Source organism: Hyaena hyaena, unplaced genomic scaffold, assembly GCF_003009895.1.
Source record: "Hyaena hyaena isolate Hyena2069 unplaced genomic scaffold, ASM300989v1 scaffold_21, whole genome shotgun sequence".
NCBI lineage: Eukaryota > Metazoa > Chordata > Mammalia > Carnivora > Hyaenidae > Hyaena > Hyaena hyaena.
This window is the reverse complement of record NW_024080653.1, coordinates 6,010,999-6,029,832: the sequence shown is the minus strand read 5'-3', so window position 1 is coordinate 6,029,832 and position 18,834 is coordinate 6,010,999. Positions and strand designations below refer to the sequence as shown.

The window sequence follows — 18,834 nt, the reverse complement described above, 5'->3', positions numbered from 1 at the left end:
ATAAATAAATAAATCTTTAATAAATGGTTGCATTTTTTAAAAACATTTGTTTCTATCTTAATTGTGTTGTAGATAGATAACATAATCTGTGTGATATAGATCCTCTGATATTGGCTCAGACTTTCTTTTAGTGTTTTTGCAAATGTTCCACATATACCTGGAAAAATGTTTCCTAACGGTTGCATGCAAAGTTCTATGTAATTCTCCTAGTCTCCTACCTTGTGCACAAACCCTCTATATCCTCATGGATTTCTGTCTCCTCTGTCTGTCGATTACTGAAGAGGCATGCGGGAATCTCCCCTTGACTGTGGGTTTGGTAGCTTCTGTCATGTTGGCTGTTTTGCATTCGAGATGATACTATCTAGTGCTGTTTGTCAACCTTCATCTTCCTGGTGAATTGCTCTATCACCTCTAGATGTGATCCTCTTTTTCCCTGTAATGATTCCTTTGCCTTAAAGTACGTTAGTTATCCATATATCACTCTCCAAGCTTTCTTTTGGTAATCATTGTATTTGCTTTTATGTTTAACCCTTCTGTGTCATTATATTTAGGGAGTGACCCTTATAAAAAGCATACACCTAGCTTTTGTTTATAATGAAAACACCTGTGTCAGTAGGATTGTATTTAGCCTTCTTGAACTGAGGCACCCCTCCCCCGATGGCCCCCAAGTAGAAGTTTATTTTCCCCCTGGCCTGGTGCTCTGTGAGCCCCTCACCACTTGCACTCAGTGTGTGGCTCACATGGTCTCAGGACACTCGCTCTACCTCCAGGCCCCAGGCTCATGTTCCAGGCAAGAAGTGGGGGAAAGGATGAAAAGTTAAAGGTGAACCCAACAGGTCCTGAGGATGTCCCAAGGCTCCGTATCGTTGGCCAGGACCTGTCCGTGGCCCACCTAGTACGAGAGAGCTGGCCCACCCTAAGTGCTGAAATACAGAGAGTTTGCTGAGCCTGTCCATCCCTGATGCTCTGCCTCCTCCTGGCCCCATCCACCAACTGGGCTTCTCTTCCCTCATGCCCGTAAGCAGCTGCCCATCCTGGTTGCAGAGAGGCCGAGGGAGCTTAGGGTAGGACATGTGGTGAACACCTTTGGTGGCAGCATTTGCTGGGTCTCTGGGACAAGACAGTGACTAGAATTACAAACACAGCTTCAGTTGTCCTGGAAGGACTTTCTCATGGGGGCTTAGGAAGGCTGGGTCTGTGGTCATGGATTGTCATGGATGCTGCCTCTGGGGTGGTTCAGGGCTCTCTTCCCAAGGGTAAGCAAAGGGCCAGATGCTTCCCAGTGTCCAGCCTGGTGTGGGGCCACCAGGAATGTGCTGTGCCCAGTGGGGTGTCAGTGTGCCCTGCACAGGATGTACTTACGCTGAAGAGTCATTGTTGTTTCTCTGAAAGTCATACCTATTTAGGTGTTCTGTATTTTATTTTATTTTTTTAATGTTTATTTATTTATTGAGGCGGGGGGGGGGGCGTGCAGAAAGAGAGGGGGAGAGAGAGAGAATCCCAAGTAGGCTCCATGCTGTCAGCACGGAGCCTGATGTGGGCCTTGACCTCCCGAACCGTGAGATCATGACCTGAGCCGAAATCAAGAGTTGGATGCTTCACCAACTGAGCCACCAGTGTTCTGCATTTTGTTTGCCAAATCTTTCCCCCCAATCCTGTGGAAGGCACAGTCTCACCCTACAAAATTGTCCCTGGAGAAGGCTCGCTACTGGTAAGTCCTCAACAAATGCAAATAGCTTTGTGTGGGGGATTCAGCCAGCATCTCATCGCGCTCATCTCTCTCCAGGCTGCTCCCCCAGGAAGTGTGGGCGGGGCATCACTGACACCGTCATCACCAGGGATGAGGCCCAGCGGATTCGCAGGTACCCAAGCCTTTTCTGTCCTGAACAAGTGTGACGGTGGGGCTGGGGGACAGGAAGCAGACAATTCCTACTAAAAAGATGATTTAAAGAAATTAAATTAGAACTTGGTAGGAATTCTCTTGTATGCTTCCAAGGGCAAAGGTAGGCTTTTACAGTTTCCAGGAGCGAAGGCTATTGTCCTCAGTGACGTGGTTGCTGATGGAACCGGCCAGAGGCCTAACCGCTCTTCAGGGGAAGTGGTTCTGGCCTGCACTGGAGGTCAGGGGTGGTGCTGCTTCCATCAGCTGCTGGGGGAGCCCTGGGGCACCAGTGTAGAGACCCCCACAACAGCAGGGGGCCACTAAGAGAGCAGTTTGGTCTCTGTGCGGAGACTGGCTGGGAATTAGCCTTTGGCCATCTAGCTGTGACTCAGGTTGGGGGCAGGAAGTCCCCATCTGCACTTAGGTGCAGTTTACACTAGAGTTTTCTTTGTTGGGGTTAAAAAAAAATTGTTTTAATGTTTATTTACTTTTGAATGAAAGAGAGAGAGAGATAGAGACAGCAGGGGAGGGGCAGAGAGAGACACACACACAGAATCCGAAGCAGGCGCCAGGCTCTGAGCTGTCAGCACCGAGTCCGACACAGGGCTCGAACCCACAACCATGAGATCATGACCTGAGCCAAAGTTGGACAGTCAACCAGCTGGGCCACCCATGCGCCCCTAAAAATTAGATCTTAAGGCTTTGATTTTCCAACAAATTTCCGACAAATTTAGACACACATTTTCGAACAGATTTCCAACAAATTTAGACACACCCGCCACATGCTCAGTGGAGCAGCATGTGCCCCTCGAGCTGCCTTCTGCCCGTGTGCCCAGCTGAGGGCCCCAGCAGAGAGACGGGGTTGTTGAGGAGGTGTCAGTGGTATTTCAGCGGCCAGTCTGTCCCCAGGTCAGCTTCCTGGCAGGCTGGGATTGGTCCGTGAAGGTGCTAGAAGCCCTTGCATCTCCAGTGATGTGGATGGTCCTGTCAGTTCCAGCTCAGAGCTCTACTTCCCGAGCTGGTGATTGAAAAGGTGTCCCCCCAGCCTGTGATGACTAGGAGGGGGACCTGTCAGCCCAGAGGGACCCAAAAATGGGAATAGTTCAGTCTATTTTAGTGGGCACCAGCTCTCAGTGCCAAAAGTAGAAATTAAATTTAAGCTTAGTTGTTTCTAAACTGTGTCATATGTGATTAACAAGACCATGATGAAATATTGCCATTTACTCATTTGGCTTTGAAAATTGAGTCCTTTGGGGCGCCTGGGTGGCTCAATCGGTTAAGTGTCCGACTTCAGCTCAGGTCACGATCTCACCATTTGTGGGATTGAGTCCCACATCGGGCTCTGTGCTGACAGCTCAGAGCCTGGAGCCTGCTTCACATTCTGTCTCCCTCTCTCTCTGCCCCCTCCCCTGCTCATGCTCTTTCTTTCTCTGTCTCAAAAATAAACTATAAAAAAAAGAAAGTTGAGTCCTTTGGTCTAAGTGTGTGTTTATATCATAAATATTAAACAATCTGTTCACATTGCATTAATCGTGCTGATTCTTATTTGTCCAGCTGTATCACAAGCAATTCTAACTAAATTCTGACTTATAATGACCTTCCCCCACAGCATAGCCGAGAAGGGGCTCTCCCTGGGAGGATCTGACGGAGGGGTGAGTTCCTGCTTCAGTTTTCTTTCTACCCCTTTAACTTGCTTGCCGTCCAGGGGACAGCGGCACTGGATTTGTGGGGCCTCCACGTTCAGTGGACATGAGAGTGTCGCCTCTCCTCAGGGTGAGTCACAGCAGCCTGCTCCAGATCTCATTCTTAGTTCAGATGTCCAGCTGGGGCCGACGGATCTGGTCGCAGGCAGTGAGCTGACGGAGGGCGACTTAGGGGCCCAGTGAGGTGGGCACAAGCCCTGGAAACAGGAGAGGCAGAGGTGGGAGGGGCTGCTGGGAAGTGGTGGCAAACAAGCTTCCAGTCCCCAGGCTGGAGGCGCCCGCAGACACAGTGTGCGCACCGTCATCCGTGTGTGAGGGTGCAGGGGCTCGAGGGTCACATCAGTGCTGCATCCGCCGGAACCTGGGGATAGGACCTTATTTGGAAAAGGGTCTTCGCAGATGCCATAAGTTAAGGGTCTCAGGATAGATGACTCTGGATTGGGGCGGGCCCTAAATCCAATGCCAAGTGTCCTTTCTCGAGAGAGGCAGAGGGAGATGTGAAGGAGAAGAGGAGAAGCCGCAGGAAGACAGAGGCAGAGGTGGAGGCCACGAGCAAAGGGGGCCTGGAGCCAGCAGGGGCCGGAGGGGCGGGAGGGGCTTGGCCCTGCCCACCCCTGGCTCGGGGCCTCGGGCTTCAGGAGCTGTCACAGGATGAATTCCCGCTGGTTCACGCGCCCAGTGCTGGTGATTAGCTACAGCGGCTGCTGGGAACAGAAGGCCGGGGTGGCGCCGAGTCTCATCTTCTCCCTGGGCAGCCCCCGTCCCTGCGAGCACCGCACGTTAGCATGCTTTCCCGCGTGGTGTCCTGAACGTGGGTCTCCTCACTGCGTGTGTGGAGCTGTGGAAGATCAGCACCCCCTGCATTGGTTGGTGATCCCCGAATTCTCACCATCACGTGGACCTGAGTCAGTCTACATGTTTGAAGGTCCTGGGAAGATTAGTTTATGGACTTTAGGAGAATTTTTAAGTTATTTTTCTGATGATCTGCATGATTTTATTTTATTCTGCAAACTTTTCTCTGGAGTTCTGAAAATGAAGATCCTTTTATTTCAGTTTGATTTGATTCAGACGGAGCATTTATCAACAACCCATTTGTGCACGGACTCATTCTTTGTTGGGCATTCCCTCAGGAAATCGTCTTTTGGCAAATTAACCAGATTTGATGCCTTTAAGTTCAGTTGATATTTATTAAGCTCAAATTATGTTCAAACCCCTGGGCTGGTCACTGTATCAGTGAAGAAAGATAGTAGCTTCCCAGACAGTGTAAAATTGATTCATGCTGGTGACCACGTGTCCTAGACATGGGGAAGGGCCCACGGAGGTGGGCGCAAAGCACTTTGGCCATCCTTTAGAAAGGTACGACCTGGCAATTCCACTCCTAGGGTTTTGCCCAAGAGGATGACAGCGTCTGTCGAAACAGACTCGTCCGCCAGTGCTCAGAGCAGCTTTAATTGTAACAGCCCCAAGCTGGAAACACCCCACGTGGCGGTGGCACCCCAGACCATGGAGGGCTCCTCAGCAACGGGGTTGGGGAGGGGGGTTGTCTGTAGACACAATGACGTGAGCGAACCACAGAGTGGTCATGCTGAGTGGAAGGAGCCACACCGAGAAAGAGTGCATCCCACATGATTGCATTCACAGATAATTCTAGAAAGTGTGAATCAGTCTGTAATGGCAGGAAGCAGATCAGGGGTTGCCTGGGCATGGAGGGGTAGGGGAGAGAGGCAGGAGGCAGGATGGCCAAGGGCTGGAAGGGCATTTGGGATGTGGTTGTTATCTTGGTGGTGGCGGCTCATGGGTTTGTGTCGTGTGGTCCCGTTACCCCTCAACACGGCTGAAGGAGGGAGGATGGGTAGGGTGTGATTCAGCTGCAGGAGTTCACAGACCCGTGGACTGTTTTCAGAAAACTGGAGTAGGCAGGAGACGACGAGATCTGTCCTGTACACACCCTGGTGCAACTCCCCTGAAACCCAGCATTGTCTCCCTGACCCAGGGTGAGCATAGGAGGGGTCTCTGTTCTGCATTTACCTTTGGCGACTTTCAACCCCTGTTACCCTGTGCTCTGTGCACGTCTTTTCCAGGCATCCATCCTGGACTTGCACTCAGGAGCCCTGTCTGTTGGGAAGCACTTTGTGAACCTGTACAGGTGAGAGCCCAGAGCAGCTGCGACCGTCTGTGTGGTGTGACCTTGTACCTTGTGCAGTTCTTAGCCAGGAAGTGGGAGGTGCAGGGGCCTTGTTCACCAGCTGCAGGGAATAGTCTAGGGCTACACCCAGGGCGTGCTTCTTGCGTAAGCAGGACCTACTTGAGGCCGAGGGATAGCGAGAGGAAGAGGTGGGTGAGGGGTGGGGGTGAAGTGGGGTGAAAGGCAGGCCAGGTTCTGGAGCCAGGAAGGGCTGGAAAGCGTCAAGGGCACTCTGATCACAGAGATCACTCACTCTGATCCCTGAGGCCAGGGAAGCAAAGATTCTCCCAGCCTTGCTGAATGATGCCCTCACTCTGCTGGTATTGACGTCCCTCCCTTTTAATCACTGTAGAAAGAGACCAGTTAGGACAATCTAGTTTTCAGTGACCTGCTGGTTAATTGGAGGAAACACTAAGTTTAAAGGAAATAAGAAAAAAATTAACATGTTATATTACAAAAGGTTAACAATAAGTGTTTAGTGAAGCATTACATTTATTAATATTCTATTTTTTCACAGATATTTTGGAGATAAAATACAGACTGTCTTCTCAGAAGAGGACTTCCAGCTGTACCGGTGAGGAGGAAAGGGGTGAGGAGGTCAGGCGTGCGGGCGGGTGCAGCGGCCTAGTGGGGAGGGCGGAGGGTTGGTGTGCCCAGGAGCTCTGCCCAACCGGGGGCGGAACCCAAGTGTGCTCCCGCCACTGGCACCACCCACTCAACCGGCCCCGCCCACCTGCCTGCACACTACACCCCCCACCAGTCCACCCCGCCCACGAGCCCCTGGCCTGCTCCCTCCAGTGCACGTCCATCCCTGCTGGTGCCCCCATCACACACCCTAGACCACCCCCACCCCATCCTCACCCCACCCACGAGCCCCAGTCACTCCACCCCATCCAGGCCACACTCACCCCAGTCACAAGCCCTCCCCACCATCACCCTGGCCAGGGCACGCCCACCCACCAACATTTAGGCTCTGCCCTGACCCTGGTCACACCCACCCCATCGTCACCCTGTCCCTTTTCCCCTGGACACCCAGCCTGTCCAAGCCTGCCCCTGACCACACCTCCCAGTCCGTGGTCCACTGGTCACACCCGGCCAATCCATGCTTCAACCATGCCCTCAAAGACCACCACCCATCCACGCCCACTGACCACGCCCCAGCAGCGCCCTCCTCTGGATTGTCGTGGGCATGTTGTGAACAGAGGGTCTCTCGAATAGTGAAATGCACAGTTCCCTTCGTTGGAGTCCCGGCAGGCGGACGGGTGGTACCTTGTCTGCCCCTGGGAGGCCAGGGAACCCACGGACCCGGTGAGAGGCAGCGGAAATACGGAGGGGAGGGGGTTGTCTGGACTGGTCTACTCTCTGGCTCCTCCCCAGCTCTCTGTACAGTCAGGGTGGGAATTTACTCGTGCAGACTTTGTGCTGGTGGGCGGTACACAGGGCAGCCACCTCCGCAGCTGTGGGTCTAGTCAGGCCGTCACTCTCACATGACCCAGTGGAGGCTGTGTGTGCCCCTCGGCCCAGGGCTGTTCTGTGGCCTTCACGATAGCTCACAAGTACGGAGGCAGACCCAGCCTCAGGTGGGTCCAGCAGCTCTTTTAACCACCATGCAGGGCTGTGCCCACTCGCCAGTCACACCACACATGCCAGGGCCAGGCCCTCACATGGTACCAGCAGACACAGCCCTCCTGCCCTGGCAGCTCCCCGACTGGCGCGGGTGTTTCTTTGTTTTTGTTTTGTTTTGTGTGTTATCTTGGGGGGAGGAGAAGGGCAGAGAGAGACAGAGAATCCCAAGCACACGCAATGCTGTCAGCTCAGAGCCTGACTTGGGGTTCCATCCCACGAACCGTGAGAGCATGACCTGAATCCCAAATCCAGAGTCCAGCTCTCAACCAACTGAGCCACCCAGGGGCCCCAGGAGTGTTTTTCGTAATCAAAACTTCTAATTTTTAGATCATCAAGACTTAACTGCTGCTTTGAGAAACAGCACAGGGAGATTCTGTGTTCCCTTTACCCGGGTTCCCCTGACTGGGACCACTTGGTGTAAGAGCAGGGCATCACCCCCGGGATGTGGCATCAGCCACCTGCGGTTTTTGCTCAGATTCCCTGCTTTCTTTTTTTTTAAAATTTTTTTTTTTTAATGTTTTATTTATTTCTAGGAGAGAGAGAGAGAGACAGTGTGAGCAGGGGAGGGTCAGAGAGAGAGGGAGACACAGACTCTGAAATAGGCTCCAGGCTCTGAGCTGGCAGTCAGCACAGAGCCCGACGCGGGGCCCGAACCCACGAACCGCGAGATCATGACCTAAGCGAAAGTCGGACGCTTAACCGACTAAGCCACCCAGGCGCCCCATCAGATTCCCTGCTTTCACCTTATTTGTGTGAGTGTGTGTAATTCTGTCTGTCACCCATGTGACCCGCCAGTCACGGCACCAAGCATCCCGTCACCACACAGATCCCACTTTTGCCCTCGTGTGTCCTCAGCCCCAGCACCCGTGCCCGACCAGCAGCCAGCAGGCCTGTCACAACCGTAGCCTCCTGGGCTGGAAACACAGCTGCCTCTTCCCCTCGATCATGCTTCCAGGGAAACAGCTGGAAAATAAAGCTGGGCTCCTGGTCCAGAGAGAAGTGAAGGGTTGGATGAACTCTACACACAAATAGTTACAGCAGTAAGTGGTGCGCTTGATCCCTGCCACACGCTAGTGACCTCACTTGGTGGCCGTGAAGTCTGGGCCTGGAGCGCGGCAGGGTCTCCCGGTGCAACCAGCCGGGTGCCCGGTGCAGGAGCCTTGGTCTGCGATTACCCCGGGACTAGTTAACTTTGTTCACTGTGTTTGCCGTTAAGTAAAAAGTGTGGGTCAGTATTTTCATGTTCATAAGTTTGATGAAACGTAAGAATGAACACCGTGAATGAAGGGAAAACAGCGGATTTATGTCTCATCTGAGTGTGAACCTGCAGAGAGGAAGGGTGTCGGTCACCACTGGAGTCTGGAACCGCTTGCGGTCACGCACAGAACCCAGAAGCATTGCACAAATGAAACAGTTTGTATTTCCGGAGTGAAAACCATCAGCTGTTGCACCAAGCAGCACGCGTGCTGTCGCTGGGCCCGGGGGCGCTGGATGTGACAGCTCCAAAGATGTAGGTGATGTCCCCTGTGTTCTGTCACAGCTTAGGGTTTAATAAGTGAGACGGGTAATTTTCAATGAGGAAAGAGGGAAGAAACCAATCAGTTTCACACAATAAACCAATGATTAAAATAGTAGTAACTAAAAAAAAAAATGAAAACTTTTCAAAATATGTTGAAGAGTGTTGTCAGGTAAATGGCAGTGGTTAGAGAAATCTTTTTTCTCATCTTGTCTATTCTGTGGTTAAAACTAACTGAGCATCTTGAGACATGGCCAGATTATTAACCAGCACGAGATATCAGTGTGATCTCATTTATGGGCTAGATTGTCACAGAGCTCATCTGCCAGAATGACAGAGCTGGGTTTGGGTGACATCTCCGCCACTGTCTCCCACACAAGGATTCCGATAATTCACACAAAATACAAAACGCTCCGTCCGTGGGTCTCGCGGAGCTGGAAGGAGAACGGTGGCTGATGTCCAAGGCCAGCGTTTGGTGTGAACTGTCCACACCGCTGCTCTGGCTGCTACACTCAGGACAACTTCCACCTCGTCCCCTGGACTCTGAGTCACCAAACCACCGTTTCTGCATGTGCTGAAGGTAAAACAACCAAATAGCCTCCAGGCTTTTCTCAGATGCCATCTGTGCGCTGACATCGGGGAGAATACACAGCATGATGTGCAGAAGCCAGAGCCATGAAAGCCGAGGACTGTCCTGGTGGCTACAGTGGGAGCCGTTGCCACAGCTGGAAATGAGAAGCGGAAGGCCAGCGTGCCCCAGGTGGGCGGGGCTCTTCCTGGCTCCAAAGTGGAAAAGTTAAGTTGGTGAACATAGAATAAAAGTGACGAAACCAAGAAAGAGAAGCAGAAAGTACCGCAGAAGCTGACAGGGGAAGCTTGTGCGCAGAGCGAGGCCGGGGACTGATTCCCCGAGGAGCGCCATTGCATCGTCAACGTGTCCTCCACATCATGCGCTCTTTGGTGACAGAATGGAAGAATGTGGTGAATCTCTAAGTTCTTTCAGTTTGTCGGACTCTGACATTTGGCTAAACGCTGTTTGAAATACTTTGGGCCTTGAAGGTGAACAAAGATGAAGAAACAGAGCCCGTGGGATAAATGACGTGCTTTTTATGACTTAGGTGACGAGCTACTGAATGCGTACGTCCCTCCTGCCCCATGGAGGGGTTAGAAGAATTCTGAACGTAATTGTCGGTGCAGCAAAAGTTCCACGAGCTTCACTGGTATTAGAATAAGTACTTACTGAGATGAGTTTAAGGGGGCCCCACCCCAGGAAGGGTCTGGTGCACCCCCAGTTAATGCCCTGCCTCATGGTGCTTGAGCAAGTGGTGTGCATCAGCCAGCGGTTTGGAAATGTTGGAATGATTTATGTCCTATTGGGCTGGGACTCCATCGTTTGGGTCCTAGACCTAGCTTACTGCATATTCCTTAAGTGTGCATACAGGTAGATATGTGTGTGCATGTGTATGTGTGTCTGTGTATCTCTGCGTGTAGGCATGTATGGGTGTATATGCATATGTACGTATGTGTACATGTGAACAGGTATGTGCATGCGTAGCTATGTCTTGCATGTATTGTGCATGTGTGTGGGAGTTAGTGTGTATGGTGTATGTAGGGACGTACATGTGTGCTTGTGTGTGTAGGTAGGTACATGTGTGTATAAGCACGTTTGTAGGTGTGTGCATGTGTGTGGGCATGTTTGTGGGTAGGTATCTGTGGGGGGGCATGTAGGTAGGTGTGTGTGTGCATGTGTGTAGGCTTGTGTTTGGTAGTTATGTGTGTGCCTGTGTATATAGGCATGTGTGTAGGTAGATAGGTGTGTGTATGTGTGTAGTATGTGCCCATGCGTGTGTATAGGCATCTTTGTAAGTAGGTACACGTGTACGTGTGTACGTAGATACGTGTGTGCACGTCTGTCTAGGTGTGTACGTAGGTAGGTGTGCGCACATGTGTGTAGGTAGGTACATGTGTGCATGTGTGTCAACATGTGTAGGTAGGCATGTGCACATGTGTGTGTAGGTAGGTACAGGTGTGTGTGTGTGTAGACATGTATAGGTAGGTGTGTGCACATGTGTGTGTAGGTAGGTACGTGTGTGCGTGTGTGCAGACCTGTATAGGTAGGTTGTGCACATGCGTGTGTAGGTAGGTATGTGTGTGCACACACGTGTAGGGTGTATGTGTATGTGTGTAGGTGGGTTTGTGTGTGCACACATGTGTAGACATATATGTAGGTAGGTGTATGCATGTAGGTAGGTGTGCACACATGTATAGGTGTGTATGCAGGTCTGTATGTGTCTATGTGTGTAGGTCGGTACACGTGTGCACATGCATGTAGGCATGCATACAGGTAGGTGTGTGCATGTGTGTATAGGTAGGTATGTGTGTGCACACATGTGTAGGCATGTATGTAGGTAGGTATCTGTGTATGTGTGTGTAGGTAGGTACATGTGTGCAAGCGTATGTAAGTATGTAGGTAGGTGTGTGCGCAGGTGTGTAGACATGTGTAAGCAGGTGTGTGCATTGTGTAGGTATGTGTGTGCATGTGTGTAGGTAGGTGTGCACACGTGTGTAGGTAGGTACACATGTGCACGTGTGTAGTCGTGTGTAGGTAGGTGCGCACACATGTGTGTAGGTAGGTACATGTGTGCATCTGTGTAGACGTGTGTAGGTCGGTGTGTGCACGTGTGTGTGAGTGTGTGTGTGTGTAGGCAGCAGCTGTGTGTGTCCACCTCTCAGACGTGGGGCAGCCTGTCTGGCACTGCCCCCTGCATCCTGGCCCCCCAGGAGCTCCCTGGGGCTCCGTGGAATGGGCCGCGCAGGTCAGTGGTGGTCCAGGGAGGGTGGTGCCCCCACCACGAATGCCCCGCGGCAGCTCGCCACACAGCCACGTGTGTAGGGCCGGGAGCCTAGACCCCTGGATGTGCCAGGGAGGGGCTGGTGTCTCGGGGGACAGCACCCCTCTGCCTCGGCGGGAAGGCCCAGCCCCTGAGCACGCGCAGTGCAGCTCTCCGTGCAGGGCCGAGGTCGCCTCCAGGCCTCTCTGTCAGGAACACGTGCACCCTGTGCGGAGGGCTGCTCGCCCCCAGCTGCTCCCGTCTGTCCCTGCAGACAGGGCCCCAGTGGGCCGGGTGTGTGGCTGCTCCTCCAGGAGCCGGTGCTCAGGGTCCTGGTCTTGCACACGATGCGCCGCCACACGTGCACCTCCTGCCGTGTGGGTCTGTCCATCTTGCTGCTTTCCCGCCGCCCGCGTCTCTGTAGCGTGGCGCCCGTGGAGAAGTCTCTCCGAGGCTGGTGGTGCTGCTCCTCAGGGACGCCTGTGTCCTCTCTACAGGAACGTGCGGCAGAAGGTCCAGCTCACGATCGCCCAGGCTTTTGGCATCAGCGCATCTTCGCTGCACCTGACCAAGCCCACGTTCTTCTCCCGCATCAACAGCACCCAAGCCCGGACGGCGCACGACGAGTACTGGCACGCGCACGTGGACAAGGTGAGCACCCGCTCCCCAGCACGGGCCCCGGGGGGCTGTCCGTGGCTGCCGAGCTGCCTGCCTGCGTCTCTGAGCATCCACTGTGGCGTTTGTGTGGTCGAGGCTTTACACATCTTCGTCTCTGACGTTCGGGTGTGTCCTGAGCCCCGAGGATGTAGTCGGCGGCGGGGGACCCATCCCCAAGTGATGGTGAAAAGTGCTTCAAGAAGTGGTGGGGGCCGTGGCACCCGGTCCTCTGTGGCCATCTCCACCGGCGCCGTGAGCCTCACCGCGTGCCACCCGGGCAGCCTTCTGTTGCCCCACAGCCGCCGGCCTCCCCTCGGGCCTGCCCTGCCCCTGTGCTCCGCCTCTTCCCGGGCAGATCTCTTGACCTCTCAGCACCGTCCGGAGTTCCCGTCCTCCGCCGTGGTGTCGTGGTGGCTGTAGGCGGAGCCCGTCCCTGCCTGCCCTGCAGCCTCCCTCCCCTCCCCCCGCCCCCGCACACCTGCAGCCTTGCAGTCTCTGCGTGCTGCCAGGGGATACTCGCCTCGGGAGACACCGAGGGCTGCAGTGTGCTCAGGTGACCCGGGGCTGTCCCTCATGTCCCTAGTTTTGCTAGAACAAAAGAAGCGACTGGAAAATGCCCAGAAAGCTCAGGGCGAGTGATGAGGCAGGTGGGACGCAAGCTTGCAGATGTGGCTTCGGCTTTGGGGACCCAGCCAGACGCCTGGCATCTCTTTCATTTCATCTGAGCTGACGGAGGAGGCGCCACGCGTGGCCGTGAGCACTTGTGTGTGGCTAGTGACACTGAGGACCCCAATATGTAATCACCTCAAATCAGCGTAAACGGAAGTGGCATCTGTGGCCAGCGGCTCCTGTATGGACCCGTCGCTCTGGGGCTCCACCAGATTCAGGCTGGGAGTGTGGGGTTTCCGGCCCCCAGGCGGCAGGCAGTGCTCAGATGCCAGCCCGATCCGGCCGTGATGGAGCCCCACCCCCCTGCACCTCGTGTTATCAGCTGCTGACCTGTTGGTAACGACCGTCAGATCATCATTAGGGGACAGGGTGAGACCGTTGGTGTAAGATGATCGTGGACGCTGCAGAGGCAGAACAGGGTGTTCTGGTGCTGAGGGCAAAGACCGTGTGTGTGGAAGACAGACAGATATGTCCGGCTTACGGAGAAGGGGCCCCTCTCGTGGGCTGGAGTCCAGGAGGATTTCCTGCCCGAAGGAAGGACAGACGTCCACACGCCAGGAAGAACTGGTTCAGGAGAAACAGCTCTGAGTGTGCCCTGGCCTCGTTCTCAAAGATCATACTCTTCAGGTGGGAAGAGATGGGCCTGTGACACGTCAGCAGCCACAGACTCCAGAGTGATGCTCGGAGCCAGGAGGCCACGGAAGGCCTGCAGCGGCGAGGGCAGCACCAGCAGCCAAAGACCACTCACGTGTGGACGTGGCCAGAAGATGTGCTCAGACACAAGAGAACTGGGATCCGTGGGGCTCCCGTCTCCAGCTCAGGACAGATGCCCCAGCAGAGCCCGCCGCTCCGGCTTCCTCCTTACCCAGGTCCCCGGTTTTCAGGCGAACTTTGGGGGGTTCCTGTGCAGAGCCTGGGGGTGGGCGGGTACGAGAGGGCCAGGCTCCTGGACTCCTCCCGCTGCACCTGGGTCTCTCTTAGGTTTACACGCTCATGTATGGTTTCCACTCACGTGAGGTTCGCTGCTGAAGGTGTTGGCGAAGCGTACCCCGGGGGATCGTGGGCTCCTGTCACCCCGGTGTTTGGTGAACGGGCACCAGATGAGGGGAAGCCGAGATGGGGTCTTGGGGGCTGTGGAGCTGAGTCCAGCCGTGTAGAGAGTCCAGCTTCACGCAGCCTGGTACCGAGGACGTGAGGTGACGTTGGGTCTCTGTCACCGCGGCAGCCTTGTTGGTTGGCTACCTTGTGTCAGGAGATGACTGTTGTCATGGTGATGGGGTAAAAATGGTGGTGAGGAGAAGGCTCTTTGAGCCGTGGTCAGATACATCGCAGGAGACGGGCCTGGGGCTTCTGCGTCCCGTTCCCATGGTGCCTGCAGGTGTCAGTAAAATCTTGTAAAACTGCCTGTCAGCCCAGCAGCTTCGAGGCGGGGGTGGGGCTGCGTGTCAGGGCTGGCGGGTGACTGTTCTTAGACCTTCCATTACTGTCCCTCTCCTACCCCAGACTTGCTAATTGAATGATTCATTAGCCTCGTAAATGTTAAGTGATCAAAATTCCTTGATTGTTGGACATCACTATCTTTGCATGAAAAAAAAGTGCGTCTCACGAATTCCCTTTATTAATCATTAATGCCCTGTGTCCTGATCTGTGTGAGTGAAGCTCTTGGAAAATGGCACCTTCCTGGCATATCATAGACCATTAGCTTCTCCTCGGCAGCCTGAGGTTTTAAACCGAACCCTGAAGATGTCACACTGAAAACAACGGGTCCGTGTGGCAGCCCTGGCCTGCCGCGGCTTTGAGGGGTCCCTTCCGTCTCTGACCTCAGGACGTCTGAGGAAACAAGCAATAGCCGCCCTGTTCCGGTTCCTTCGTCCAGGCAGGAGTGGGGGTGGATTATCGGGGTCCGTGCCAGACGTGCCCCTCCTCTGCGTGCACCGTCCAGACTTTTTCCAAACGAGCGTCCACACAAGGAGGGTCGGACACAAAGGACAGATGTGGGATCCCACCGCTATGAGGTCCCCAGAGTTGTCGGGGGGGGGGCGCGAGGGGGCGGGGGGCAGGAGTGAGTGTGTAATGGGGCAGTTTCCGTTTGGGAGGATGGAGTTCTGGAGTCGGACGGGGGTTGGTGGCACAATAGTGAGAGTGAGCTGCTGCCCCCGGCGGCCCCTGGGCTGCGCACTGAAGGTGGTGAAAAGGGTAGATTCGTGGCATGTGTATTTCATTCAAGTTAAGAACAAAGGCTGGGGTCACCCAACATCTGAAAGAGCAAAAGCACTTGCCGTTGCTGCTGGCGCAGGAGACGGGCCTTGCTGGTCAGCGAGGACACAGCCACCATCCCGGGAATCGCCGTGGCACGTGGGCTTGTCTGCCCTGCGTCCCGCACACGCTGCCTTTGTGGAAGACAGCTGTCGGGCGTTTGAGCTGTGCTGGAGTCCCAGCAAACACACAACCGAGGCGTTTCTGACGTCGAGAGGGCAGTGAGCGGCCTCCGTCAGGTGCCTGCCTGTTGTACGCTGACCTCTGAAGACTGAGCGCCGGGTCCTGGGCTTGTGTGCCCCTCGAGACCTGGATGGTGACAGGCTCCCTCCGCTCTGCCCACAGGTGACCTACGGCTCCTTCGACTACACCTCGCTGCTCTACCTGTCTGACTACCTGGACGACTTCGGTGGAGGGAGATTTGTGTTCGTGGAGGAGGGCGTCAACAGGACCGTGGAGCCGAGGGCAGGTAGGGCCTCCCGCGGCAGCCCCGGGCTTGCAGGGAGGAGGGCGGGCGTTGGCTTGGATGCGTCTGTTGGTCCTTGACACCCAGGGGCCCCATCGTCCACGGTCACGGCTGCCACGGCACAGTGGTCCCCAGAGCCCGCCCCTCCCTGCCGCACAGTGCGTTCCTGCTCTGTCCCTCCCCAAGGGGCTTCAGTGAGGTAATATTCCTGCCCTGACAATGTCGATAAGGGCCCTGGGCACCGGGACCTGCCTCCCTGGACCAGGTGGGCCTGGAGCGCCCAGGGCCCCCAGCACAGCGCGGACGCTCAGCTGGCCAGTGAGGAGGTGCTTTGCAGGTGAGGCGTCCCCTCCCTGCTGGCACCGTGGGAAGGGTGGGCTCCCAGCCGGGACTCAGAGCCAGGCCCGCCCCTTGGCTCCGGCCGGGGCCGCCCACCTGCTGCCGTCACTCACCTGTCCCTGTGGCATCGCCCCCACCTGCCCACGGGGCTCCGGCCGGCGGGAAGCTCCGTCAGGCCTGTGAGCTGCTCACCTGGCTGGGCCAGAATGTTCCCATCTGCCACGGGGCAGTCCCCCAAGCTGGTGGGTCCAAACTGCACCTGGTAGTAGTTCTGAATTGGACACCAAGTGGCTTGGAAATCAAAAGGCATAAAAAGGAAATTAAACAGCTCAGGGTTTGCTCTCCTTCCTCCGTGGCGTGAGCACAGGAAAAGGTGCAGCAGTAAAGTCCGTCAGCCGCAGGAGGGCCCTGGGTGCCCCACGGCTCCAGGGGTTTAACAGGTAAAGAACCCGAGAAGCTTCTGCCACTGAGGCTGTCACGTGAGCACGTGCACATGCTTTTGAGAGGCGCCCTCGTTGCCCAGGAGAAAAAGAGAACCTAGGATCACAGACACTGAGATTATCTCACGTGCTTGGTTACTCGGTTGCTGATTATCTCACATGCTTGGTTACTCGGTTGCTGAGCTAAATCTCTAAGTCGTTTACTGAAGAATGTAAAAAGCCAGAAAGTAGCTTTTCTGAATTCTGAAATGTTTCATGTTTATAGAACTGAGTGTGTATGGGGTTCCTGGGGGGCTCAGGCGGTTAAGCGTCCGACTTCGGCTCAGGTCATGATCTCGCGGTTCGTGGGTTCGAGACCCGCGTCGGGCTCTGTGCTGACAGCTCGGAGCCTGGAGCCTGTTTCGGATTCTGTGTCTCCCTCTCTCTCTGTCCCTCCCCTGCTCACACTGTCTCTCTCTCTCTCTCTCTCTCTGCCTCTCTGTCTCTCTCTCTCTCAGAAATAAATAAAACATTTAAAAATTCTTTTAAATAATAATAATAAATAAATGTAAGTCTCAGAAAGTGTGGTGGGTCTGGATTGCTCTGGGAAAGTTTTTCCTTCCCATGGGGTGGCCTGGCTGGTCCAGAGGAAGGGATGGCACTGAGTGTGAGCTCCAGGGGCCCTCAGACTCATACTCATGGGTTTTCTTGTGCGTCCACCATTTCTTTTGCTCTGTTATTTCCGAGCAGAGCCCGGGTCTCTGTACAGCTAGAAAGCAGCGCACGTCTGAGATGGATTCTTCTCTCCTTTGCAAAGATTATAGTTAACTTGCAAGTATGGAAGGAGGCAGTCAACTGTCCAGCAGTGTTTTGTGGTTTTTGTTGTTTTTTGTGTTGTGTTTCTTTTTTGTTTTGTTTTGTTTATCTTAGAGAGAGAAACAGAGAGAGAGAGAGAGAGAGAGAGAACATAAGCAGGGGAGGGGGCAAGGGAGAGGAAGAGAATCCCAAGCAGGCTCCATGCTCGGCGCAGAGCCCGACACAGGGCTCAATCCCACAACCCTGGGATCATGACCTGAGCTGAAACTAAGAGTTGGACACTCGACTGGCTGAGCCACCCAGGTGCCCCTCCAGCAGTAACTGTGAAGGGAATGTGGTTGCCGTTGGGCCTGGCCACGCAGCCAGAGCATAGCACCTGCTGAATCTCAGCTTCCTCCATCATGGCTTTGTAATGTCAGCTCGCCTGTAGAAAATCCTATAGTGCTGTGTGCAAGGTCAGCTAAAGACGGAAGCAGTTGGGGGCACGTGGGCGGTTCAGTCGGTTGAGCGTCCGACTTCGGCTCAGGTCATGATCTCACGGTTCGTGGGTTTGTGCTGACAGCTCAGAGCCTGGAGCCTGCTTCGGAGTCTGTGTCTCCCTCTCTCTCTGACCCTCCCCTCCTCATGCTGTCTCTGTCTCTGTCTCTCTCAATAATAAATAAAACATTAAAAAAAAAAAAAAAGATGGAAGCAGCTGAACATGGAATTGTCTGAAAATGGACAGGCTGGAGGGTCCCCTACTCCAGACACCCAGAAGCTGCCTCTCCCCAGGTCTTCACCTTTTATCTCCACTTGAAGGGAGCTGACGAGGCGTTGGATGTTTTGTCTTGACAGGTCTTTCCTGATTCTTTGGTAAAACATCGCCATCAGTCTCCAGGGTTTGGTACTGTCTGACATGGGATTAGAACCTAAAAGCCTGTGAGGGGTGAGCCTGGGGAGGTCACACGGCCTGTCGAGGCGGCGCTGGCAGGACCTGACCCCCACGTCTGGGCCCGCCCACCACAAAGAGGGCCGGGCCGGGAGCTGGGGTGCCCCTCACACACAGAGGCCTCCTGCCGTGGCCATTCCCGTGGTGGGGGCACCGGTCCTGTTTCCTGGCTTGCCCTGTCCGGGCTGGCACGTGCGTAGCCTCCGGGTCACTTCCCTCTTCTGTCCCAGGTCGGGTGTCCTTCTTCACCTCGGGGTCCGAGAACCTGCACCGTGTGGAGAAGGTCCGCTGGGGCACCCGCTACGCCGTCACCATCGCCTTCACCTGCAACCCTGACCACGGCATCGCAGACCCTGAGTTCACGTAGCCCTGTTCACGGCGCCCTCCCGCTGGGAAGCAGTCACCCTGAACGCCCTCCTCTCCCCCCGTTTTAGCCCATGTCCTTTGAACAAGGTGCCTTATGAATCACCCTGGATTTTGATTTCCTGATGTTTCGATCATTTTTCGTCTGTAAGTAAATTAGGGGAAGCAGCTCCTCACC

General features: G+C 54.6%; 1 protein-coding gene across 1 annotated transcript in view; it reads left to right on the top strand.

Annotated features, from left to right (window-relative positions):
• The window catches only part of OGFOD3 (2-oxoglutarate and iron dependent oxygenase domain containing 3), a 21,659-nt gene extending 2,825 nt beyond the window's left edge, over nucleotides 1-18,834 (top strand). Inside the window, exons 3-9 of the mRNA XM_039226388.1 lie at nucleotides 1,787-1,862; nucleotides 3,492-3,534; nucleotides 5,667-5,731; nucleotides 6,288-6,344; nucleotides 12,241-12,394; nucleotides 15,671-15,794; nucleotides 18,524-18,834. Of these exons, the coding sequence (XP_039082319.1) occupies nucleotides 1,787-1,862; nucleotides 3,492-3,534; nucleotides 5,667-5,731; nucleotides 6,288-6,344; nucleotides 12,241-12,394; nucleotides 15,671-15,794; nucleotides 18,524-18,660 (656 nt within the window). The 3' untranslated portion in view covers nucleotides 18,661-18,834. The remainder of the gene's footprint in view (nucleotides 1-1,786; nucleotides 1,863-3,491; nucleotides 3,535-5,666; nucleotides 5,732-6,287; nucleotides 6,345-12,240; nucleotides 12,395-15,670; nucleotides 15,795-18,523) is intronic.